Genomic DNA, 25893 nt, shown 5'->3' on the forward strand with positions numbered 1-25893 from the left:
CCTGATACATTGGATTTTACAGTTTCAATTCCCTAATACACAAGTGTTCAATTTAGTCAGTAGTCAAGTAACCTACCAGTATGTGTTTGGATTGTGGGAGAAAGTAAAAAACCCATTCAAACATGGGAGAACATACAAACTCTTCACAGAGAGGGCTTGGTAGGGATTTGAACTCGTGACCCTATTTATGTGAGTCAGCAAAGCTAAATATTGCCTCTGAGGAAGCAGTTGTAATACAGGGAAAAGCGTTAGGAACTCTGTCCCATTCGAGTTGTGTTGTCTACACAGATGAATGTCACTAACTTTCAAGACTAAACCACGGCATAAATAGCCACCTCTGCAGAGTATTCTACAAGTCTAACAGCAACTGTGTGATCCAACTGCACTGATCAGCAACATATTACACAGACCACAGGAATCTCTCTAACCTGCTGGACACATTTACCAGATCAAGAGCTATACCAGCTGTAACAAATGTTTTCCATCTGCTGGGTTCGGTACTTCTGTCTCTTTCATATTTACAAGTGACTTTTGATTTGAGAGAGTAAAATCATCTCTATAAACCACAGTTAATTTATTGGAGACCTTTATTAACGTTTCCAGCGCTGATATTGTAACTTACTACCTACTTACAACTGATGTTTTCATGCATTTTCTTTATTTATATTGTATATTAAAGTGTATTTAACTATTTTTTTAGAATCGGTTCCACATGTTTCTTTTGGATATTTAGTAACATTTGCTAATTTTTCTACACCATTGCGCTGTTACCTTTTCTTTTAATTCTATGTCTGGCTTTATAGGTGACTACCTTGTTTTCTAACAGCAGCAGGAGTTAGCGTATTTTTACTTTTATTTGTTTATTGTATACAGAGGTATTTATTACCTGTGATTATTGTTTTACAACCAAGTCTTATTTTATTGACAATTTGAAGCTCCTATCACTTCCTTCCAACAGCTAAACAACCGTGCTGCCATATGTAATGCATTGAGCTGGCACAGATACTTATTTTATAGCTCTTTTATTAACCTCTCAGGTACACGTCTCTTAGAAAGAGACTAAATAAAATGTTAAAAACAATATGTCATACTTGACATACATCTTACGTTATATTAGTTAATGTGATTGTAGCAATGTTGCTATTTGGTAATATTGGTAGTCTTACCTGTATCCAGCCAGAATGTTCATTAATGTAGATTTTCCAGCACCAGAAGGCCCCATAATTCCGATAAGCTCTTGATTGCAGAACATGCCAGACAAGCATTTCAGGAGCGTCTTGTAGCCTAAAAAAAAGTCAATTGGACATGTCAGCAAAATGTATTCTGTTATCAGCAGTTGATCCTATAACTAGATATCCTAATAAAGCATTTATACTTAAACCTAACTTTTATGCATGCATAAAACTAATATGTGACAGAGTGGCAATATGCATGAAGATTGTATAAAACACAAGCTAGACAATTTGTGCTATGTTGCAGCTGTATCATACTTACCTGCTTTTTTGGAGGATGGCCACTGTAGGGAAGCAGGGGAACCATGTCATTATGGTCCAGCCCCCAGGGCTCATATTGTGGCATCATGATGACACATTCCCCTGGAGATCACATCATCTCACTTCCTGTCCTGCCCATTACAAAGAAAGTGGGCTGGATGTGAGAGTTTGGCCTGCCCTCCCAGGAGCCTGGGTGATTCCCCAAAATTCAGGAGTCAGGCATCTGGGAGAGTAGGCAAAGGTGCACTGTATTAATTAAAAAAAACATGGATTGTCACATACTTTTGCTATGCTTGCAGAGATTATGTTACCATCAGAAAATAACAGAATACTCCTTAAATTTCTAGAAGCTTGAGAATATGTACAAGAAATCTGGTCACTTAAAAGCAGATTGCAGAGTCTGGAAAGCCAGAATAAATAAGATAAAGAAACAAGATGCAAAGCAAAGAGTCCAATAAAGAAGCTTGACAACACTTCTAATGCTGAATGTGCTTTTAATACAAACACAGGCCCAGTGATAAATGCTTGGTGTCAGGAGCTACAAGTCATATGACAAATGATAAGAATTTGTTTACTCAGGCCAAAGTAATTCAGGAAGAAAAGCCACAGCTTATGGTCATTATATGGTCTCAGAAGGAATAGGAGAATGTTATATTTACTGTCCAGTCTCTGCATTTACCAGAAAGAAACTTATGACGAATGTCTTACAGTATATGCACCTAATCTTGACACCAATCTGTTGTCTGCAGTGCTTGAAATAGGGTGGTATATGGCAGTGTGACATACAGCCACTTCCAGGCACCACTGCAGTGATCAATAGTGTGGGGTCTGGAGAGCTGGCAATGACTGTCAACAAATCTTCCTGCACTGGTGGCAGTGCAATAAAGGTTCTTTGTTTGTTGCAGCACAGTGCATGTGGCATGATGATATCGCACTGCACTGCTGAAAGGCAGAGGAGCTGTGACATGGAGAGGACAAAGAGCAGCAAGAAGACACCGAAGAAGAAGGTAAGTGTCTGTTGGCTGGAGGGATGTGGGGCCTGAAACTGGATAGACAGAAAGGAGCCGGAGAGATACTGGTGGGCTGGAGACAGTAAGGGGCTGGCTGGAGAGACACTGATAGGCTGGAGACAGAAGAAGGCTGGAGCTAGAGAAACAGGAGGACAATCTGGAGAGATACTGGGGAGAGTGGTACTGGGGAGAAACTGGGAGGCTTTGCTGGAGAGACAGAAGGGGGCTAGCGCTGGATAGACTCTGGGGTCTGGAGAGACATTTAGGGCTGCAGCTGGAAAATACTGGGGGGGGGCTAGAGAGATAGAAAGGGGTTAGAGAGACAGAAGGGGAGCTGAGGCTGAAGAGAACTGGGGAGAAGTGGCTGGAGATTAGCCACAACATTAGTACTACAAATGGTACCACATTACAGTGTATTAATATTTAATATGTTCACATTTTGCCCTCCACCAAATCTTTTGTTAATATGTATTATCTGGTTGAACCTCTGCTATATGATGATGACATTGGTTATATTCCTATGCAAACAGGCATCTTCCGGATCATGTGATCTCCTATATATAGTTTATAGTAAATACCGACTTATTTCACCATCTGCCTAGGAAGGAACACTTTCTTCAGATGTTCCCTGTTGCAGACAAACCACATATAGGTAAGGAAGACTTAAGAGACTGGCCTGCTGTGGACTAATCTCATATTATCAGAAACCCGAAATCTACTCAGGGCCTGAAGTGGTCCCTGACTCCCAGCCGTTCTCTTCAAATTCCAATATCCCAACTTCTAAACCCCCACTTTGAGCACTGGTTGTCTGTGAAAAACTTACCAAGCAAGGATATGTTGTGACATTTAAAGGTGATTAATGCATTATGACAAATGGTAGATACATATTTGCAGAAGGAAATATCACAAATCAACTGAAAAGCGGGAGCCTATTAACTGCATTCATGTATGGCACCGTCGTTTAGGACACAGAACTCCATAAGCCAAAAGGATACTAAGCCCAAGAACAGCCTACAAATGGTATAAAGATTGATCCCTGCATCCAAGTTAAAATGTGTAAGCTCTTTAAAAGGAAAAATTACAAGAAACAGTTTTTCAAAAATCAGTAACAGCATACCTAAGTAGTATCTAGAACTTATAAAACAGATGTATATGGAATAATGAAAAATGTGACCCCAGGACAAAATAAATATTTATTCACATTCATTGATAATTACTCAAAGTTATAGATTTATCTATAAGAATATCTTGCTCAAATAAAGAACAAGTTTGGATGTTTTCCAAAAACATTACGTGCAAGTAATGGGAGAGAATATACAAGTGGCAAAAAAACAAGTCATTCTGAAAAGATATGGAATGATGTTACATATTACAGTACCGTACATATAGAGCAAAATGGTGTAGATGAGAGGATGCCTCAGACACTCTGCGAAAGAGGGTGGAACATGCTCTTTGATGCATATATGCCAGAATTTACCTGGGAGAAGCAATCACGATAGCCTGCTATCTTCAAAATTGTTTATTGGGAAGAACAACTGAACTGTGGAATGGAAAGAAACCTGACCACCTCAACATATAAAAATATTGGGAAGTAAAGCATTTGTAAATGTTCCAAAGGAGAAACGCTCAAAGGGGGATGCTCGTGTGAAGCAAGGAATACATGTAGGCTACAGTGCATCACAAAAGGGTTACAAAAAAAAAACTAGGTGAAAATAAGCAGATATGTTGTTATTGATGAAAACCCAGTGTATCAATGATTTCATGAAACTGCAGAAGCAGAACATTTTGAGGAAGAAGTTCAAAAACCACCACCAGAGGAAAATGAAAATGAAATGAAAGTTATTATGGATGATCCAGTTCTTGTTGAAGAGGGAAGATTACCTTTGCCTTCGGTCAGGAGATCTGCTAGGTGGAACAACAGTATACCAACAAAGCAGTTATCTTATGTTGACTGGACAGCACCATAACCTGAACCAGAATCCTGGAAAGATGCTGAAACTGCCAAACCACTCCAGACATGGGATCTTACAGAGTTACCTCCAGAAAAACATGCAATTGGATATAATGAGTTTTTAAGACCAAATGTGACTCTGGAGGTAAAGTTTACAGAATTAAAGCAAGATTGGTGGCAAAGGGCTATTCTCAAAAATATGCTGAAGATTATGAGGCCACTTTTGCCCCAGTTGCTAACAGAGTATTTTCACAACCTTGATCGCCATAGTTGCCTTTTAGAAATATGTGAGACATTATGACATCAAAACTGTTTTCTTAATGGTGATATAGAAGAAGAATTGTACATGACACAGCCTGAAGGTTATGTCAAAAAGGGGCCAAAAACACCTTACTTGCAAATTACAAAAATTGCTCTATGGTCTTAAGCAATCAGCAAGCGAATGGAATTGTAAGATTAACAAAGTTTTATTCAAAACAAGAGTTCACAAAAGTAAAGCTAATCCATACTAGGGATGAGCGGGTTCGGTTCCCTGAGAACCGAACCCACCCGAACTTCGGGGATCCGGGGCGATCCAAGCCCAAGCTCGGATCTCCCTGTCTGCCCCGGATCCCTCTCCCGAGGCAAAACCTCGAGATCTGCTGTCGGATCTCGAGGTTTTGCCTCGAGCGGCCATTTAAAAAAAATGCCTTTGCCTTTAATGGGCAAAGTGCTGATTGGCTGACAGAGCCGTCTGTCACGGCTCTCAGCCAATCAGCATTATGGTGCTCATTTGCATGTAGCACGGACTCGTGAGATCCGTGCTACATGCATCTGTGTGACTGACAGTGACACAGAGCACAGATGGGTCAGTGAGACCCGTCTGTGCTGCTGTGTATTTCAATGACACAGATGCACGCACGGACCAGGAGATCCGTGCTACTTGCATCTGTGTCATTGACACAGAGCACTGACGGGTCCGTGAGACCCGTCTGTGCTGCTGTGGTAGAAAAAAAAAAAAAAAACCTGTGTAAAAAAAGAAAAAAATGGCGTGCCCCCCCCCAAAAAAGAGCAACCAGCCCCGGGCATTAGTGACCCAGTGCTGGGTGTGCTTAAATACAGGGGACAAACGACGTAGGGGTCCCCTGTACTTAAGCACAACCAGCACCGGGTTAGTCAGAACCAGCGCTGGTTGCCAAAATACGGGGGACAAACGACGTAGGGGTCCCCCGTATTCTGCACAACCAGCTCTGGGCTCTGATCTGGTTCTGGAAATACAGGGGAAAAAAATTAGTAGGGTTCCCCTGTATGTTCCAGAACCAGCACTGGACTTTTTCTAGCGGGGGGCTGATGCCACAGCCAGGGGAGCCCTTTCACCGGGTCCCCCAGCCGCAGCATCAGCCCTGACCGCTAGTCAGCCCAGGCCGGGGATCCCTGGAGAGCTGGGGACCCCCCCAATAAAGGGGTCACCCTCTCCAGGGCACCCCAGGCCCAGGCTGATAGCCCGGGGCTATCCCCGCCACCCCTGGTGGCGGTGGGTGGCGGGTTGATTGTGTGGTGTGGTGTAAATAAAGAATATCAAACATTGTCTTTACAAGTAGAACTGCAAGTCCCAGCAAGCCTGCCCTGCATGCTGGTACTTGGAGAACCACAAGTACCAGCATGCAGGGCATTAAGGGCCCACTAGTACCTGTAGTTCACCTGTAAAAAAATGTTTAAAAAAAACACAGGACACACACACCGTGACAGTATAAGTTTATTAAACATACATACACACACACACACACATGTACACATACTCACCTATGTAACCTGTAGCATCGGTCCACTTGTCCGGTAAAGTATCCATAGGGGACCTGTGAAAAAAAACATACTCACCATCTCCTATGGGAGGTTCTGTCCTCTTCATTCCAAAGTAGGCATCCCCGGACTTGGCAAAAAAAAAAAACGAAAACGCGATCCACGAACTTAGTACCGTTCTATAGAACGGTACTTCCCGAATGAGAGCTTAGCGGCGGGGTATCACCATGGAAACCCTGCTGCTAAGCGTTCATTGGCTGAGAGAGGTCATCTCCCGTCTCTCAGCCAATGAACGGCTCCCTCCATTGTAGTCAATGGTGGGAGCCGCAGGGTAAACTTTAATAACCTTGCGGCTCCCACCATTGACTACAATGGAGGGAGCCGTTCATTGGCTGAGAGACGGGAGATGACCTCTCTCAGCCAATGAACGCTTAGCAGCGGGGTTTCCATGGTGATACCCCGCCGCTAAGCTCTCATTCGGGAAGTACCGTTCTATAGAACGGTACTAAGTTCGTGGATCGCGTTTTCGTTTTTTTTTTTGCCAAGTCCGGGGATGCCTACTTTGGAACGAAGAGGACAGAACCTCGCATAGGAGATGGTGAGTATGTTTTTTTTCACAGGTCCCCTAGGGATACTTTACCGGACACCGATGCTACAGGTTACATAGGTGAGTATGTGTACGTGTGTGTGTGTGTATGTATGTTTAATAAACTTATACTGTCACGGTGTGTGTGTCCTGTGTTTTTTTAAACATTTTTTTACAGGTGAACTACAGGTACTAGTGGGCCCTTAATGCCCTGCATGCTGGTACTTGTGGTTCTCCAAGTACCAGCATGCAGGGCAGGCTAGCTGGGACTTGCAGTTCTACTTGTAAAGACAATGTTTGATATTCTTTATTTACACCACACCACACAATCAACCCGCCACCCACCGCCACCAGGGGTGGCGGGGATAGCCCCGGGCTATCAGCCTGGGCCTGGGGTGCCCAGGAGAGGGTGACCCCTTTATTGGGGGGGTCCCCAGCTCTCCAGGGATCCCCGGCCTGGGCTGACTAGCGGTCAGGGCTGATGCTGCGGCTGGGGGGCCTGGTGAAAGGGCTCCCCTGGCTGTGGCATCAGCCCCCCGCTAGAAAAAGTCCAGTGCTGGTTCTGGAACATACAGGGGAACCCTACTAATTTTTTTCCCCTGTATTTCCAGAACCAGGACCGGATCAGAGCCCAGAGCTGGTTGCGCAGAATACGGGGGACCCCTACGTCGTTTGTCCCCCGTATTTTGGCAACCAGCGCTGGTTCTGACTAGCCCGGTGCTGGTTGTGCTTAAGTACAGGGGACCCCTACGTCATTTGTCCCCTGTATTTAAGCACACCCAGCACTGGGTTACTAATGCCCGGGGCTGGTTGCTCTTTTTTGGGGGGGTGCACGCCATTTTTTTCTTTTTTTACACAGGTTTTTTTTTTTTTTTTACCACAGCAGCACAGACGGGTCTCACGGACCTGTCATTGCTCTGTGCCAATCACACAGATGCATGTAGCACGGATCTCCCGGGTTCGTGCTACATGCAAATGGGCACCATAACGCTGATTGGCTTCCTGTCTGCCACTGCAGTGCCACTCCTAGATGGGCCACGTGTTTGTGCCGCCCACTTGTGTCGCTTAGCATAGTCATCCAGCTACCTCGGTGCAACCTTTTGGCCTAAAAACAATATTGTGAGGTGTTCAGAATAGAGTGGAAATGAGTGGAAATTAATGTTATTGGGGTTATTAATAGCGTAGGAACAAAAAAAGGCCCATTTTATGTGATTTTAGCAGGTTTTTTTATTTTTTAAGAAAAAACCCAGATCCAAAACACAAAACCCAGAACCCAAAACACGGAAGGGTGGTTTTGGCAAAACCAATCCAGATCCAAAACACGAAGAAAGATCCAGATCCAAAACCAAAACAGGAAAAGTGGCCGGTGCACACCCCTAATCCATACCAATACTCAAAGTTTGAAAAAGGGAAATTGATGTATTACCATAAAGAAGAAAAAGACATCACAAAACTAAGGGCCTGATTCAGAGCTGTACACTAATGCAGCAGCAGCTGTAATTTTCACACCTGTGGATGTGCAAAAATATGCTAATGCAACAGCAGGCAGGACTTGTACTGAGATGCCCTCCAGAGCCATCGCAGCTGTCATCACATAGATATGTAGCATCGGACACAGACCATGCAAACATTGTATTCCTGAGCGAGTAAATAGTCACTTAGAATGGCCACCATAACTGAGCCATGTTTCCTGCGTACAGGATCACAGATTCAGGATGTAAAATGCCTCCAAAATGGTGGAAACATGCCTGTATTTTAAGCCAACAGTCCCCATTGCCTCCCCCAAATACTCCCTGACTGTCAATCACACTGTGAATAAAGGCTTGCAGCATGCAACTATGGTAAAATGAGAGTTATGTTAAAACTTACCACATCCAAGGAAGCCTCACTAGCCGAAAGTCCAGGTGAACATAAGGCCGGGACTACAATTTCCTCATTGATATGGAATTGAGAGACCACCTTGGGAAGAAAACCAGGTAGAGTACGAAGAACCGCCCTATCTGGATGAAAAATCAGAAATGGTGAGTGACATGACAGTGCCCTCAAGTCTGACACCCTACGGGCAGAGGCAAGAGCCAGAAGAAAGATAGTCTTCGCTGTTAACCATTTGAGATCCACTGATTCCAGGGGTTCAAATGGAGGGTGCTGCAGAGCCTGAAGAACCACAGACAAATCCCAAGGAGCCACAGGAGGGACAAAGGGAGGTTGAATACAGAGAACACCGTGTATAAAGGTGTGAACATCCGGTAGTGTAGCAATTTTGCGTTGGAACCAGATACGCAAAGCAGAGACATGAACTTTAAGTGAGGCTAGGCAAAGTCCAAGGTTCGGTCCAGCCTTAAGGAAGGCAAGGACTCTAGAGACCCTAAAAAGATGCGTGTCATAACTTCTGGCGTTACACCACTGGAAGTAAGTATGCCACACTCTGTGAGAGATCCTGGCATAAACCGGTTTACGCGCCCTGAGCATAGTCTGTACTGCTCGAGAAAATACCTTAGATCTGAAGAGGGATGTCTGAAGAGCCTTGCTGTCAAAGACAGATGACCCAAGTCTGGGTGTAGACAAGGACCCTGAGATAACAGAGCAGGAGCATTGATGGAGAGGCTCTGATGGTCTGAGTACCAATGTCATCTGGGCAAAGCTAGAGCCACCAGAAGGACAATGCCTTCATCTTGTTTGAACTTCCAAAGGACTCGAGGAAGGAGGGAGACTGGAGGAAACAGGTACTCCAACCACAAGGTCCACTTTATGGACAATCCATCTATGAAGGCTGCCGTGGCATCCCTTGTTCTTGATCTGTACACCATCAGCTTGTGATTGTGTCAAGGGGCCATGAGGTCCTCCTCTGGTAGGTCCCACTTGTCCACAAGGAGTTGAAACACTTCTGGGTGGAGAGACCATTCCCCGGCCTGTACATCCTGACGGCTGAGGAAGTCTTCTTCCCAATTCAGAACTCCGGGAATGAACACTGCTGAGATTGCCGGAAGTTTTTTTTTTTCCTAAACATATGAGAATGTGAGCCACTTCTGACATGGCTGCCCAACTTTGAGTGCCTCCTTGGTGATTGAGGTAGGCTACTGCCGTGGCATTGTCGGACTGTACCTGTACAGGTCGTCCCTGAAGAATATGTTGCGCAAGAGTGAATGCTTTGTACACTGCTCGGAGTTTAAAAATGTTGATTGGTAGAGCTGTCTTGACCATTGTCCAGCGGCCCTTGAAGGATTGCGGCCCGTTCAACGTGCCCCAACCCCGGAGACTGGCATCCATCATCAGGATCACTCAGACTGGGACCAAGAAGGGGCGTCCTCTGGTTAGGTGAGATGTCTGTATCCACAATGAGAGAGACAGACGAACCTTTGGCAAGAGAACCATTGTTTGGGACTTTAATCGATGAGGCAATCCGTTCCACCTGGAGAGGATCAAGAGTTGCAGAGGACTTGAGTGGAATTGGGCATACTCTACCATGTCGAAGGTGGAGACCATGGATCCCAGGACTTACATTGCTGAGTGAATGGACACAGGGCAACTGTGGAGTAGTCTGCACACACGTTGTTGCAGTGTGGAGATCTTGTCCACTGTTAGGAAGATTCTTTGAGATTGAGAATCTAGGAGAGCCCCCAGATGGACCATTCTTTGTGAAGGAACCAGGGAGGATTTCTCCCAATTGATTAACCAGCCGTGGTTCTGCAGAAAGGCAATGGTAACCTGCAGATGTTGTTGAAGAACCTCTGGGGAGCGTGCTAATAGCAAGAGGCCATCCAGGTATGGTAGCAGTCTGACTCCCTGGCAATGGAGGTGAGCTGCCATAATTGCCATAATCCTGGTAAAAACTTGTAGGGCTGTAGAAAGTCCAAAGGGCAGAGCCTGGAACTGGAAATGTTGCTGTAGAACAGCAAACCTGAGAAATATCTGGCGAGTACTCACTGTAGGTATATGTAGGTAATCGTCGTGAATATCTAGTGACACCATAAAGTCCCCAGGCTCCATAGCTAGGATTATAGAGTGCATGGGTTCCATCCAAAATCTGGGCACCCTTATGAATTTGTTCAGGGATTTGAAGTTGAGAATAGGTCACTAAGAACACCTCAGAATTTGAGAGGAGTGTGGACTGAGAGGAAACAGAGAATGCTTATTTTTACTGGGTAGTGATTTATCATCCTGTAATATATTTTTAACAGCTATGGATACCACCATCTCTAAGGTAGCGGGCAGAGGAGGCACTGGTATAGTTGTACCTGCTATGGCAACCCCAAAGGAGGAATTACTGCCGGGACTGTTAATCGGTCAACAAGTGTATTTAGCACTTGAGTAAAGGAAGCCCAGAGGGGCTCTTGGACAGGGGCTGGGCTACTGATGGGCCAGGTGTATTATTATAACAGGTGGCACAAAGTCCCTCTTGGATTAAATCATTCTCATTTAATCCTGCAATGATTTAATCCTGCTGCACATGATTAACATGAGAGCTGTGTGGGTGCAGCAGCTAATTTGTTACCCTTGCCTGTGTTAGACATATTGTAGAGTAGTATAGCAATATGGTATGAGGCAGAATATCACTACTGAGTATGTGGCAAAGCCAAACTCAAGGGTGAGGGAAGTAATATAAATAGCCTGTTGAAACCTGTATTAAGCTGTAGAACTTCAGCACATTTATGGCACTATGTATACTGTAGTGCAACTGCCCCAGTATGCGATAACTTCACAACTCTAGTAAGAAATGAAGTGTATATGGAACTTTAATACATTGGTATTGTTAGGGACCACAGAGAGAAAAAAAGTGATAGGAAAAATTTTACCGCATGTGAAAATATCAAACAGACACACAGCGCTAGCAGAACGCATACAATGCAGAAAAGTAACTGCACAATTGGCACTAAAATCAACTACTCAGACTCTATTGTCTGGTAGGCTATACCACTACATAACCAAGCTCCAGGGAGAGGTATGTAGGGGGACTGGGACCCAGCATTTCCCTGAGAGAGCTGTGACTGAGCCTTGGAGAAGATGACCGCCGGAGACCTCTGAGGGGGTGTGGCCGGAGAGGAAATGCAGCTCAGTGCGGTTAGACCCTGTGGAATGGCACCCTGACCTGGGGGAGGGGCCGCTTAAACAGGGAAAGCTGGCCTCCCCTGGCTGATTATTGACTCCAGGGACGCTGGTTTCCCGCACCATATGTACCCTGGTGGTCTTAATGGAGCACGCGGACTACCCCGGTGTACACACTCAGCGCCCTCCGGTCCGTCCCCTGAGACCGGAGGAAAGACTGCCACGTGCGGGTTTCCGCAAGCGGTAACCCGCCTTACCTGTTCCCTGTGTCCAAGTTGCAGTCTATGGTCATCCCGCGGGGCCAGCTAGCAAGGTCCTCCAGAGCCCGTCAAGAGTACCAGACGGAACTGGAGTCGCGACGCCCAAAGGGGTGATGGAGTATTGGCACAGACGTGTCATGGACAGTCTGATGCTGAACACTCAGTGGTAATATAAGTAAAAACTACAAATCAAATAAATAAAAGCTTATGGGCTGCCTAAAGCAGCCCACTATCTAAATGGTGATCTGTCTCCTGCAGACACCACAACTAACTGCAGGGCCTCTGGCTTGGAGGTGGGGTATAGGGGGAAGGACCAGTGCATCCTGGGAGTCAACAGCTTTAACTGTATGGTGTCTGGTCCTAACCTCCACCTAAACCCCAAAGTATCTCTGTGGATCCCTATGGATCCTGAAGAAGAAAGTACATTGACACATGTGCAGTCTCAAAAAAATGGTCCATTTGCAATAACATAGCGTACAACTCTGAATCAAGACCTAAGTTCTAGACTCACACTTTGATATGAAGACCTGGGAGAGGTGACATACTACCCTGGATTCCACACAGGGGCATATCTTTCCCTTGGCCAGGATGGTACTCACCTGGGGCAACGACCAAGGGGGGGGGTGCCATCGGGTATGCAGGTGTGTAGAGCGCCAATGAGGAAGGTACCTCTGCCATCAATGACCATGAGTTACTGTCACTTATACCTCTTTCACGTCGCAAACCCGGCTCTGACTCAGGATTTTGAACATGGGTCTAACCCAGCTGCGACCCGGGTCAGACCCCTTTCACACTGCACCTTCGACCAGGGTTATTCCCAGGTCCAACCCAGCTGCGACCCGGGTCTGGCCCTGTTCACACTGAACCTGGGTCAGCACTGTAAAACCCTATGTATGTCATTAAAAATTTACTTTTTCAGGCTCACGGAGATAAGATCACAAAAGGGAACACAAGGGAGGGGTGGGGACTGCTCCCAGCATTGCAGGACTCATGGCTGATGGATTACCACTGTGTAAGCCCTGAGTTCCTGAGTGTTTGTGCTTTACTGCTATTTGATTTAGCCAATGAGAGCATGATGCAGCTTCTGACAGCATAGTATACAGTTTACTTTTTCATCTCTCCAATTAGCCATAACTGTAGTGACAGTAGTGGTATGAACAACTTTCAGACTGCTGAAATGCTGCCTCTGCTGTAGTCTGCAGTGTACTGCCTGTCTATCTGGCTGCTGACATCATCAAGTGAGACCCAGGAACATCCAATCAGTGGTGTTTGCGGAGTTCCGGGTTGGGTAACCCGAGTAGGGCCTGTTCACACTGCACTTCAACCCTGCTTGCTCCCGTTGTCAACTCTGCTCGATTGCAGGGTTGAAATGCCAGGTTGCTCGACCCAGGCATTTGTTTGGTGGTGCGTTCACACTGCACCTCGACCCGGGTCAACCCGGCAATATCCCGGGTTATTATTGCAATGTGAAAGAGGTATTACTCAATTCCTTGCATTCCCGTAGTAATGTAAGGCCGAAGTGATGACATGACATCATGTCGCATTCATACTGTTTGGGAGGTGGAGCTGCTCCAGGAGCCGTTGGCAGGTCCATGGCACAAAAACAGTTGACATGGAGGGGAGAGGTGATCTGTGCTGTGAGGTGGGGAGAGGGGAGCTGTGCTGTGAGGTGGGGGAGGGGATCTGTGCTGTGAGGTGGGGAGATGGGAGCTGCGCTGTGAGGTGGGTAGAGGGGAGTCCTGTGAGGTGAGCAGAAGAGATCTGTGCTGTTAGGTGGGGACAGGTGATCTGTGCTGTGAGGTGGAGAGAGGGGAGCTGTGCTGTTAGGTGGGGAGAGGTGATCTGTGCTGTCAGGTGGGGAGAGGGAAGCTCTGCTGTGAGGTGGGGAGAGGGAAGCTCTGCTGTGAGGTGGGGAGAGCGGAGCTGTGAGGTGGGGAGAGGTGATCTGTGAGGTTAGGAGAGGGGAGCTGTGCTGTGAGGTGGTGAGAGGGGAGCTGGGCTGTGAGGTGGGGAGAAGGGAATCATGCTATCAGGTGGGGAGAGGTGATCTGTGAGGTGAGGAGAGGGGAGCTCTGCTGTGAGGTGGGGAGACCAGAGCTCTGCTGTGAGGTGGGGAGATGTGATCTGTGAGGAGAAGGGAGCTGTGCTGTGAGGTGGGGAGAGGGTATCTGTGCTGTGAGGTAAGGAGAGGTGAGCTGTACTGTGGGGTGGGGAGAGGGGAGCATTTGTGAGGAGGGGAGAGGAGATCTGTGCTGTGAGGTGAGGAGAGGGGAGCTGTGCTGTGAGGTGGGGAGCTGTGCTGTGAGGTGGGGAGAGGGGAGCTGTGAGGTGAGGAGAGGGGAGCTGTGCTGTGAGGTGGGGAGAGGTGGTCTGTGCTGTATGGTGAGGAGAGGGGAACTGTGCTGTGAGGAGGGTAGAGGGGATCTGTGCTGTGAGGTGGGGAGAGGGGATCTGTGCTGTGAGGTAGGGAGAGGGGAGATTTGATGTGAGGTGGGGAGAGGGGATCTGTACTGTGATGTGGTAAGAGAAGAGCTGTGTTTTGAGGTGCGGAGAGGGGAGATGTGCTGGGGAGAGGGGAGCTGTGTTGTCAGGTGGGGAGAGGGAAGCTCTGCTGTGAGGTGGGGAGAGGAGAGCTCTGCTGTGAGGTGGGGAGAGTGGAGCTCTGCTGTGAGGTGGGAAAAGGTGAGCTGAGGGGTGAGGAGAGGGGAGGGGAGCTGTGCTGTGAGGTGCGGAGAGGTGATCTGTGAGGTGGGGAGAGGTGATCTGTGAGGTGTGGAGAGGGGAGCTGTGCTGTGAGGTGGGGAGAGGTGATCTGTGAGGTGTGGAGAGGGGAGCTGTGCTGTGAGGTGGGGAGAGGGGAGCTGTGCTGTGAGGTGGGGAGAGGGGTGCTGTGAGGTGGGGAGAGGTGATCTGTGCTGTGAGGTAAGGAGATGGGAGCTGTGCTGTGAGGTGCGAAGAGGTGATCTGTGCTGTAAGATGAGGAGAGGTGATCTGTGCTGTAAGATGAGGAGAGGTGATCTGTGCTGTAAGATGAGGAGAGGGGAGCTGTGCTGTAAGGTGGGGAGAGGGGAGCTGTGAGGTGGGGAGAGAGGAGCTGTGCTTTGAGGTGGGGTGAGGGGATCTGTCCTGTGATGTGGGGAGAGAGGAGCTGTGCTGTTAGATGGGAAGAGGGGAGATGTGCTGGGGAGAGGGGAGCTTTACTATAAGGTGAGAAGGGATATGTGCTGTTAGGAGGAGAGAGGTAGGTGTAGAGAGGGGAGTTGTGCTGTGAGGTGGGGAAAGGGGAGCTGTGCTGTCAGGTGGGTAGAGGGGATCTGTGCTGTCAGGTGGGGAGAAGGAAGCTCTGCTGTGAGGTGGGGAGAGGGGAGCTCCGCTGTGAGGTGGGGAGAGGGGAGCTCCACTGTGAGGTGGGGAGAGGTGATCTGTGAGGAGAGGGGAGCTGTGCTGTGAGGTGCTGAGAGGTGATCTGTGAGGTGAGGAGAGGGATCTGTGCTGTGAGGTGAGGGGAGATGTGATGTGAGGTGGTGAGAGAAGAGCTGTGCTTTGAGGTGGGGAGAGGGGAGCTGTGCTTTGAGGTGGGGAGAGAGGATCTGTGCTGTGATGTGGGGAGAGAGGAGCTGTGCTTTGAGGTGGGGAGAGGGGAGGTGTGCTGGGGAGAGGAGAGATGTGCTGTGAAATGGGGAGGGGAGCTGTCATGTGAGGTGGTGATGGGATCTCTGCTGTGAGGTGGGGAGAGGGGAGCTGTGCTGTGAGGTGGGGAAAGGGGAACTGTGCTGTGAGGTGGGAATAGGATCTCTGCTGTGAGGTGAGGCGAGGGGAGCTGTGCTGTGAGGTGGGGAAAGGGGAGCTGTGCTGTGAGGTGGGGAGAGGGGAGCTGTGCTGTGAATTGGGGAGAGGGGCAGGGGAACTGTGCTGTGAATTGGGGAGAGGGGAGCTATGCTGTGAGGTGGGGAGAGAGGAGCTGTGAGGTTGGGAAAGGGGAGCTGTGCTGTGAGGTGGGGAGAGGGGAGATATGCTGTGAGATGGGGAGGTGACATTTTGTGACTGGTGACTACTGGGAGGTTTTAATAGAGTGTCTGGCGACCTGAAATCTGGATAGAAGAGGAGCCTGAGGGGCGACAGCAGCAACCGGTGGCGTATCTATAATGGGTGCAGTGTGTGCGGGGCACATGGGTCCCCGGGTACAGGGGGCCCCGCACCGCACACCATGCACCCATATTAGTTTAACCCTACCTGTCCGTGGTCCCGCGTCAGGTGTCACCGCTGCTCAGAATACCGGAAAATACTGCACATGCACAGAACGCCAGAAAATGGGCACAGTAGGCGCCGGACACACTCTAGTGCCCGGAGTCTACCAATGCTCTGGTGGCTGGCCAGCTGCGTCATTCGGCTGCCGGCCACCGGGGAGAGAGAGGAGGGGGCCCATGTGCTCTCCGCGTGCAGGGCCCCCTCCTCTCTTAAGACGCCCCTGGCAGCAACAGTAACTTGAAATTGGATGGTAGGCCCCTGGGGAATCAGACTGGGAGAAGCAGGAAAAAGTTTAGGAATTATTCCAAAAATATGGGGGGAGTTGCAACACTCTTACTTTGCCATGGGTGCTTGGACCCCTAGTTACACCCCTGATTCCACAGACAAGAAGATGGAAGCTTTCTACTCAATCAGTCTGCTAAAATTGGTACATTTTCTCCATCAATTTGGAATGTCAAAAGTAAAAGGTGTGATGGTGAGCGGATTCGGTTTTACTCGGATCTTTTTATTGGCTATCGCCGAACACGTGTTTTGGATAGCGAATGAAATCGAGCCGAAATTGCGGTAAAGTGGCGATAAGAACCGAGTAAAACCGAACCCGCTCACCCCTAGATAATACCAAAGGACACATCATATCTAAAATTAGGAGAAGATGATCTTCTACCCAATAATGAACAGCACTCAATCAGTGGGGGCATATTTATATGTGGCAACTACTACAATGTCTGATATTTCAGTAGTTATGACCCATCTTTGTAACCTGTGGGCCTGATTCACTACGGATCGATATTGAGTTCGCAGCTGTGATTACATATGCAGACCGGCTGCGAAAATATGCTAATGACTGCTGTTGCACAAGCAGCAGAGAGACACCCACTGCCTCCTATTACCGCTATCTCACAGCCACAATACCTTGCAGTCCTGCGTATACATCGGTAACATCGGCCCCTCACGCAGAATTACAGCAGGTCTGACCTTACTCAGAAATTGCTAACCTTGTTGTTCGCAGTGAGTAGAAAGCTGTGTATGCCGTCGCAGTGGCTAATTTAGGCACGCCCATGCAACTGCATTCAAACTGCCAGGAACACCTGCGTTTTGCTAACAAGCCCCCCATCACCACCCCCAAACGCTCACTGCCTGTCAATCATTCTGTGATGACTCTACATGGTCTGTGTGATCGCAGTGCAATGACAGTGATGCCTTCGCACACTGCGATGCATACGCATGCGCAGTATGCAGCAATCGGCCATCTGCATATGCTTTCGCAGTTGCAATCCTTGCTGAATCCTTGCTGAATCAGGGTGATACAGTACTTAAACACACACAGGACTTAAGATAAATTTTAATTGCTAAGATATGTAGATGCAGATTGGTAGGTGGTTACAGGAACAGTCCCATCCATACTTGCCAACTTTTGAAAACTAGTTTCATGGAGATTATGGGCCTGATTCAGAGCCGCTCGTAAGCGGCCGCTCGTTCGTTCCGAGCGATGTTAGCCCAACTGCGCATGCGTACGGATCGTTATACGCATGCGCTAACCAGTCAGTGCGGCCGAAATTCATGTGCTCGCAAAATAGCAAATGCCTGCTATTTTGAGTGACAGAAAGAGGCGTATGTGGGTGGTAACAGGGGAAGGTGCTTGAAAATGGGAAGTGGAAATCAGAACACAGGCGTGCTTAAAGGTCAAAACGGGCGTTTTATGGGTGTGCATATTTAAAACAGCAGCGTCATTATTTTATAGTCAGAACTGCTCACAAAATGGTGGTAGCAAACACCAACCCCAAGAATAGCGAGCAGTTCATACCCTTGTCGATGTACTCGATTAATCTAATAAATAGCGGACATGACGTAGGATGCGAGCGGCCAGGGGGCGTATTTTTCCAAAAAACGAACGCAAGTTTTGTTCGCTCGTTCAGACATAGAGGCGTGAACAGACCGCAAACAGCGAACGGTTCATTTGAATAGCCACCCCTTGTTTTAGAACGAACGACCGCAAATAGCGAGTGGCTCTGAATGAAGGCCTATATTTGTTAGTAGAATGCACTACGCGGTGCTCCATGGAGGGGACATGTCATGCTCCGCCCCAAAGGCGTATCTAGCTCCGCCTATGGGCATATATATTTCCACTCAGCAGTGTGTTCTGTAGTGGCAGGTAAAAACTGTAGTACTAAGAGCAGCATGGGCAGGGTAGAGGGGTATGGAGGGGCAGGAGGATGCTGGTAGCTGATCTTAGTAGTATTGTGGTGTAATAGTTTAACATGGGCACCAGAAAGGTGATAATTATAGTGGCAGCAATGACTCTTGCAGGGTGAGGTGACCCCTTGGATTGGTGGGGAGAGGTGCATACGGGGTGTAGGAGGGTGCTGGCAGCTGATTTTCGTATAGCAGGATGTAGTAGGTGTAAAATGAGCACAAGCAGGATAATAATGGCAGCTGCCAGCACTGCCTCCTGCTGGGTGAGGTGACCCTGGCATGGAGGGGGTGTATGTAGGATGCTGGCCCTCCGTGTTATTGGGGGTTTAACAGTGTGACATGGGCACCAAAAGAGTTATTATTACAGCTGACAGAAATGCCTGCTGCTTTGCAGGGTGAGAGGTCCCCTAGCATCATGAAGTTTTGGTCACATTGTTCACAAAGTCGTGTAATGGATAGTCGGCAAGGACCAACGATGCATGAGCTGTCCCCGCTGAAGCAGGAGAGAACTGACATATCTGCCTGCACTGACAAGTCACACAGGAGGCTCTGCTTGCTGGGGGAGGTGGCCAATGTTACCCACAACCCCGTGGTGCGTGGCCATGCATACTGCTGTCATGTCCCACCCCTGTCACATCCGGACCTGCGCATGCGCAGTCCGGATTTCAGACAGAGCTGTGGGGAATGCGGGGGATTCAATAGTTTTGCAGTGCAGCTGGAGGCTTGTCAAGAAAACGGGATCCTCCCGCAAGGTGCAGGAGGGTTGGCAAGCATGGTCCAGTAAGAAGCAACTGTCAGTTGCTTTATCATCAACAGAAGCTGAATACCTTTCATCGGCCTACACCAGTCAAGAAGTTGTTTGGTTACATCAGCTACTACAGCAATTTAGAGAGGCAGTAGCTCAACCGACTGTATTGTTCGAGGACAATCAAGGATGTATAAAGCTTGCAAACAATGAAAAAATTGTTGCTAGAAACAAACATGTTGATGTGAAGCATCATTACCTTTGTGATCTAGTGGAATGTGATTTTGCTTAAATACAGTACTGTGAGTCTGAAAATATGTTGTCAGATGTTTTGGCAAAGCTAATCCCAAGGCCAAAGTGTAAGGACATTAGATACTAGAAGGGACTGGTTTGAGAAGCCATTGTCTAATTTTAGAATGCAACCATTGTTATTAACTGTGTTTATTGTAGATGCAGATGTCATCAGTGTTCAGCTGCTGATAAAGGAGCTCATTCAGACCCGCTCGCAAGATGCGATCGCTCGCTGGCAAAAAGGGGCCGGATATTTAAATTAAGCGCTCGCACTGTGTCGCGTAAGGATGCCCACTATGTTTTTGCGAGCTATGGCAAAGTGTGCTCGCAAGTGTCTAAAGACGCCCCCTTGCCACTCGCAGCACAAGTCATCTCCGGGAAATGTATGATTAATCGGGACCATCGTGAGCCATCGGAACTGCTCGCAGCTCTTGGGGTTGCCTTAACCTGCCGCAAGCACTGCGATCAGTGCTGGCAGAAATGCTTGCAGGTGAAGTGTTCAATGACGCTACTTTGCTAATTATGCATGCCCTTTAAACGGCGTTTTGGCGGCCTCCACTCCCCCGTTCACAAGCACCTTCACCCTGTTAACACCCACAAACGGCTCAAAGTAGCGACCTGATAGTGGCTTATGAGCAACCAAAATCAAATCGCAAAGAATGGCTTGCGCACGCGCACTTGGAATTATATGCATTCGCAGATGGGCGAAAATCGCTCACAGCGAGACAGCGCAAGTTAGCGAGCGGGTCTGAATCAGGTCCAAAGTCAGATAAAAAAAGAAGAAGGTAACTAAGGGCTGTGTTCTACCACACAGATTGCAGGGTGTCTATAGGAGGGTCCCAGAACCCAGGGTCCCATCATAGGGAGGGGGCAAGCCACGCCCCCTCCATATGATGTCACATGGTGGGCGGGGCTACCAACACCGATAATTACAGCAATGCCTGAGGATGCTCCAGGAAGCTGTAGGAGCAGCAGTGTGACCATCTGAATCGTCCTAATGACGCTCCAGGCGGCACTGCTGCAGAGATTCTGGCTGCAGGGTGCCGTTACAGGCACCCTGCTAGCCAGATACAGGAGCCGTGGGTGAGTGGCAGTGGTCCTGCGAAGTCCAGCGAAGTGCTGCAAAATCCTTGGCCTCAGCGAGGTCCTCTGCTGGGCTGCTGGCAGCCTAACGCTTCCAATGACGGGGCTCAGGTGTTATGCGCATGTGCATGATACGGGGACCTGGCAATGTCTGGAAGGCTTTGCTGAAGCCAGAAAGGCACCGCCAGGTCTCCATTGCAGGCAATGGGGCCAGCATCGCTCTTGCCATCTAGATGGCGAGAGTGATGCTTGACAAACATTGTTAAATCCAGAAACCAGGTATAACCCCTTTAGCGAGCACTAAAGGGGTTATGCACAGGGCCATAGAGAGACTGGCCGGGCCCGGGTAAAGGAGGGGGCGTGGCCTAATCGTGGGAGGCGTGGCCACACCCCCTTGAAAACAAAATAGAAAAAATAACACTTTTGCAGCGTCACATAGCGGCACTGTGCACCAGGGAGGGGGGCGCTGTAAGTCCCCCAGCCCGGCGCTAAGCAGAGGGGGGGGGCACGATCAGTGTGATCGCTCCCCCCCACAGCCGGAGCAGTCTCACACAGCAGCCCAGCACAAGTTGTGTGCTGAGCTGCTGTGAGGTGGGGGGGGTGACGCCGGGCCCCTCTAGCAAGCCCGGGTAAACTGTACCCGCTCCCCCCCCTCTCGGCACCCATGGTTATGCATCGTTGATAAATGGGGGCCTGTGATTGAAACAGGTTTACTTTTACTTGGTTATTTCATATCCCTTTCTCATGATTACTGCTTTGGTAGATCCCATAGTCAGGCCTGCCAAGGATTCTGATAAAGAAATAAGTAAATTATGGTCTCACTTAATCATTTCTTTCCTTTGAAGAACCATATGTCAGTTCAATATATCCCTCTTTGTATGTGTTTTTATATTTTCAGAACCACATTGAGAAGTCACTTAAGACAAGGAAGGTAAGGAAGAGCCCAGTGACATACCTTCCCGGGTAGTGAACTGTCTATCTGGGAAGGAGAGGATTTAACCCATTAGTCAGGGCTGCCATGTGGTTCTTCAAAGAAAATAAATTATCCTGTGAAAACATAATGTGAATATTTGTATATACTTCAATCCAGAGGTTCTCAATATATTTCTTTCATGAAGAAGGTCCCAGGATCCAGAAGAGTAGGGTAATACCAAAGAATAATGGGCCTGATTCAGAGCCGGACGCTATTTGCGCTCGCTCGTTCAAGAAAAAGGGGTGGCTATTCAAATGAACCGTTCGCTCTTTGCGGTCTGTTCACGCCTCTAGGTCTGAACGAGCGAACAAAACATGTGGTCGTTTTTTGGAAAACTACGCCCCCTGGCCGCTCGCATCCTACGTCATGTCCGCTATTTATTAGATTAATCGAGTACATCGACCAGCGTATGAACTGCTCGCTATTCTTGTGGTTGGTTTTTCCTACCGCAATCTTGCGAGCAGTTCTGACTATAAAATAACCCAGTGACGTGGTCAATGACGCTGCTGTATTAATTATGCACACCCTTAAAACGCCCGTTCTGACCTTTAAGCACGCCTGCGTTCGGATCTCCACTCCCCGTTTTCAAGCACCTTCCCCTGTTACCACCCACATACGCCTCATCCTGTCACTCAAAATAGCAGGCATTCGCTATTTAGCGAACAAACGATTTTCGGCCGCACTGACTGGTTTGCGCATGCTCTGAATCAGGCCCAATGTACCCAATGCATTTCGTGTCACCGCTTTTAGGGCCTGATTCAGCAATGAACGCAAAGGAGAGAACGCACACCCTCGGTCAATGTTTCCGTACTGCGCATGTATATGCATCGCAGTACACATGCACGAACTAGCTATTGCAATGGGAAATGCGTTTGCAGAGGCTACGCAGACCCAGAGCACAGTGAATGGCAGGCAGTGCCATTTGTGGGTAGTGACGGGGGTGGTCGGGCGAACGCAGGCGTGCCAGTGCCTTGGGACAGCGTTGCAGGGGTGTGCACAAATTATCCATTGCAAATCCATACGCAGCCTGAGGCCTCATAGCGTGCGCTGAACCCGAGTGAGGTCTGACCTGCCTTACTGTGCATATGGGTCCGATGTTACTCGATGTTACCAATTATTTAGCTGTGTTGCCCAAGTATACAGATGTGTGTAAGGGTAAGTTTGCGTCCTTATGTTAGGCTGTGATCACAATGCGATTGCAAACATTTGCATTTCACCTCTAATATTAGCAACTGCGGTGCGTGCGTTTTTTCAGAATAGCGATCCCTGCTGAATCAGGCTCTTAGTTATTATTATTATCCTTTATTTATATGGCACCACAAGTGTTCCGCAGCGCCTTACAAGGTACATAAACAAATAATTTGACAACTGACTTACAGTACAATACAATATAGGACAAGGACATGGATAACATACATTGCTACATTAGTGACCATAACACCTAAATATGCAACAGAGCGTAAGCAAACAAGTGTTAGGTGCCCTGGTGGGGGGTAAGAAGCAGATACAAGTAAAGTAAGGAGAAGCACAAGAGGGTAGAGGCCCTGCTCGTAAGAGCTTACATTCTAAAGGGGAGGGGCAGACAAACAGGTGTGACACAGATGGGGTAAACAGGGAGGAAGGAGCATGTTGCAGCAAGTTAGGATGGGAGCTGGAAGGCTTTGATGAAGTAGTGGGTCTTGAGAGCCCGTTTGAAGGATTGTAAAGAGGTGGAGAGTCTGATAGGGAGAGGGAGAGATTTCCAAAGGTCGTGAGCAGCACGGGCAAAATCTTGGAGGCGGGAGTGGGAGGAAGTAATCAGTTGGCATGAGAGGCGGTGTGCATTAGTTGAGCAAAGATGGTGGACAGGAGAGTGAAGGGAAATGAGATCAGAATGTAAATGCGAGAGGAATGGGTGAGGGCTTTGTGAGAACCTTGAATTGGGTTCTAAAAGGGAAGGGGAGCCAGTGGAGGGCTTGTAGGAGAGAGAGGGCAGATGTAGAGTGTTTGCAGAGGAAGATGAGTCGAGCAGCAGCATTGAGGACAGACTGGAGAGGAGAGAGATGGGAGTTGGGGAGGCCAGATAGGAGGAGGTTACAGTAGTCCAATCAGGATATGACCAGTGAGTGTATGAGGGTTTTGGTGGCATCCTGGGAGAGAAAGGGTCTAATCTTGGAAATATTTTTGAGATGGAAATGACAGGACCGTGAGAGGCTCTGGATATGTGGTTTGTAGGAGAGGGAGGAGTCCAGGATAACTCCAAGATAGCGCACTTTGGGGTTAGAAGAGATAGTTGTGCCATCAATTGTTAAAGAAATAGTGGGAAGTGAGGTTATGTTGGAGGGTGGGAAAATGATCAGCTCAGTCTTAGACATATTAAGTTTAAGAAATCGCTGGGACATCCAGGAAGAAACAGCAGAGAGACAGTTGGAGATACGAGTGAGGAGAGAAGGAGAGAGGTCAGGGGAGGAAAGGTAGATCTGAGTATCATCAGCAAAGAGATGATAATGGGGTTCAAAAGAGCTGATGAGTTCACCTAGAGAGGACGTATAGAGGGAGAATAGTAGAGGTCCAAGAACGGAACCTTGGGGAACACCTACTGTAAGAGGCTGTGGTGGGGAAGAGGAGTCATGAGAAGAGACAGAGAAGGACCAGTCGGAGAGGTAGGAGGACAGAGAGTGTGGTCAACAGTGTTGAAGGCAGCAGAGAGGTCAAGGAGAATAAGCAGAGAGAAGTGGCCCTTGGATTTGGCAGCAAGGAGGTCATTGCTGACTTTTGTGAGGGCAGTTTCAGTGGAGTGGAGAGAACGGAAGCCAGACTGAAAAGGGTCAAGGAGGGAGTGGGAGGAAAGAAAGGTGGTAAGGCAGTTCTAGACAATACGCTCAAGGAGCTTAGAGGCAAAAGGGAGGAGAGAGATGGGACGGTAGTTAAAGAGAGCGTTAGGCTCAAGGGTATGTTTTTTAAGAATGGGGGAGACAAAGGCATGTTTGAATGCAGAAGGAACAGTGCCAGATGAGAGGGAGAGATTGAGGAGGTGGGCAAGATGGGAACAGGCACAAGGGGAGAGGTAGCGTAGGAGACGTGAAGGGATAGGGTCAAGGGAGAGGTGGAAGGGGGAGAGGACCAGATGAGAGCCATGACTTCCTCTCCAGATACAGGAGAGAAGGATGTCAGAGTGATCCAGGAAAGGAGGAGGTGTAGAGCAGGGGGACTGGTGGGATATGATGTCCTGACATATGGAATCAATTGTAGATGTAAAGTAGGTAGCAAAGTCAAGGGCAGTGAATGAGGAGGGGAGGCAAGGAGGGGGTGGACAGAGGAGGGAGTTGAAGGTTATGAAGAGACACTGGGGATTTGAGGAATGGGAGATGAGGTTCCTGAAATAGGAATGTTTAGAAAGGGAAAGGGCAGCACTGTAGAGTGGAGAAAATCTGCCTTAGAGCGTGATCTTCTCCACTGTCGCTTGGTGGTTCTTGAACACTTTTGCAGATATCTGGTGCATTTGGAATGCCAGGGTTGTAGTGTGGATCTGCGAGGGTGAGTAGTGATTGCCGGATCAACAGAGTCCAGAGCAAAAGTAAGGAAGGCATTGTATAGGGAAGCTGCTTGTTCAGGGCAGGAGAGAGAGAGGATAGGGGAGAGAAGTGAGTCAAGCAGGGAAGATAAAGAAATGGCATTGATAGCCTAAATGTTACGCTTAGTGATGGTGGCCTTAGGAGGTAGAATAGAGGAAGGAGAGAGATAGGTTAAAAGAGAGAAGGTGATGGTCAGAGAAGGGGAATGGGGAGTTGGAATAATCAGAAATATTACAATGGTGAAGACTAGATCAAGTGAGTGCCCACTCACATGTGAGGGTGAGGAGATCCATTGGGAGAGACCAACTGAAGATGTGGGGGTAAGGAGTTTGGAGGCAGAGGATTCTGTGGGGATATTAACTGGAATATTGAAGTCACCAAGGATAATGGATGGGAGGTCAGAGGAGTGAAAGTGAGGGAGCCAGGAAGCAAAGATGTCAAGGAACTTGGAGAGAGGGCCAGGGGGACAGTAAATAACAGCTACTTGCTGGTGTACTGGTTGGAAGAGGCATATAGCAAGAATCTCAAACGTAGAGAATGTTAGGGATGGTTCAGAGGGTAGGAGATGGTAGGAGTAACCTGAGGATATAAGGACCCCCCACACCACCACCATCATGACCCCCAGGCCAAGGGGTGTGAGACCCCCAGAAAAGAAAGCTGCAGGGAAAGTGGTGTCAGAGGATA

General features: G+C 48.3%; 1 protein-coding gene across 3 annotated transcripts in view; it reads right to left on the reverse strand.

Moving 5' to 3' along the window:
- ABCG4 (ATP binding cassette subfamily G member 4) overlaps nt 1-25893 on the reverse strand; it is a 143260-nt gene that overhangs the window by 89397 nt on the left and 27970 nt on the right. For all 3 annotated transcript variants that reach the window (XM_088443809.1, XM_088443808.1, XM_088443810.1), the window contains exon 2: nt 1167-1284. In XM_088443809.1, coding sequence (XP_088299935.1) covers nt 1167-1284 — 118 coding nt within the window. The remainder of the gene's footprint in view (nt 1-1166; nt 1285-25893) is intronic.

This window comes from Taudactylus pleione, unplaced genomic scaffold (assembly GCF_031769625.1).
Source record: "Taudactylus pleione unplaced genomic scaffold, aTauple2 ptg000334l, whole genome shotgun sequence".
Lineage (NCBI taxonomy): Eukaryota > Metazoa > Chordata > Amphibia > Anura > Myobatrachidae > Taudactylus > Taudactylus pleione.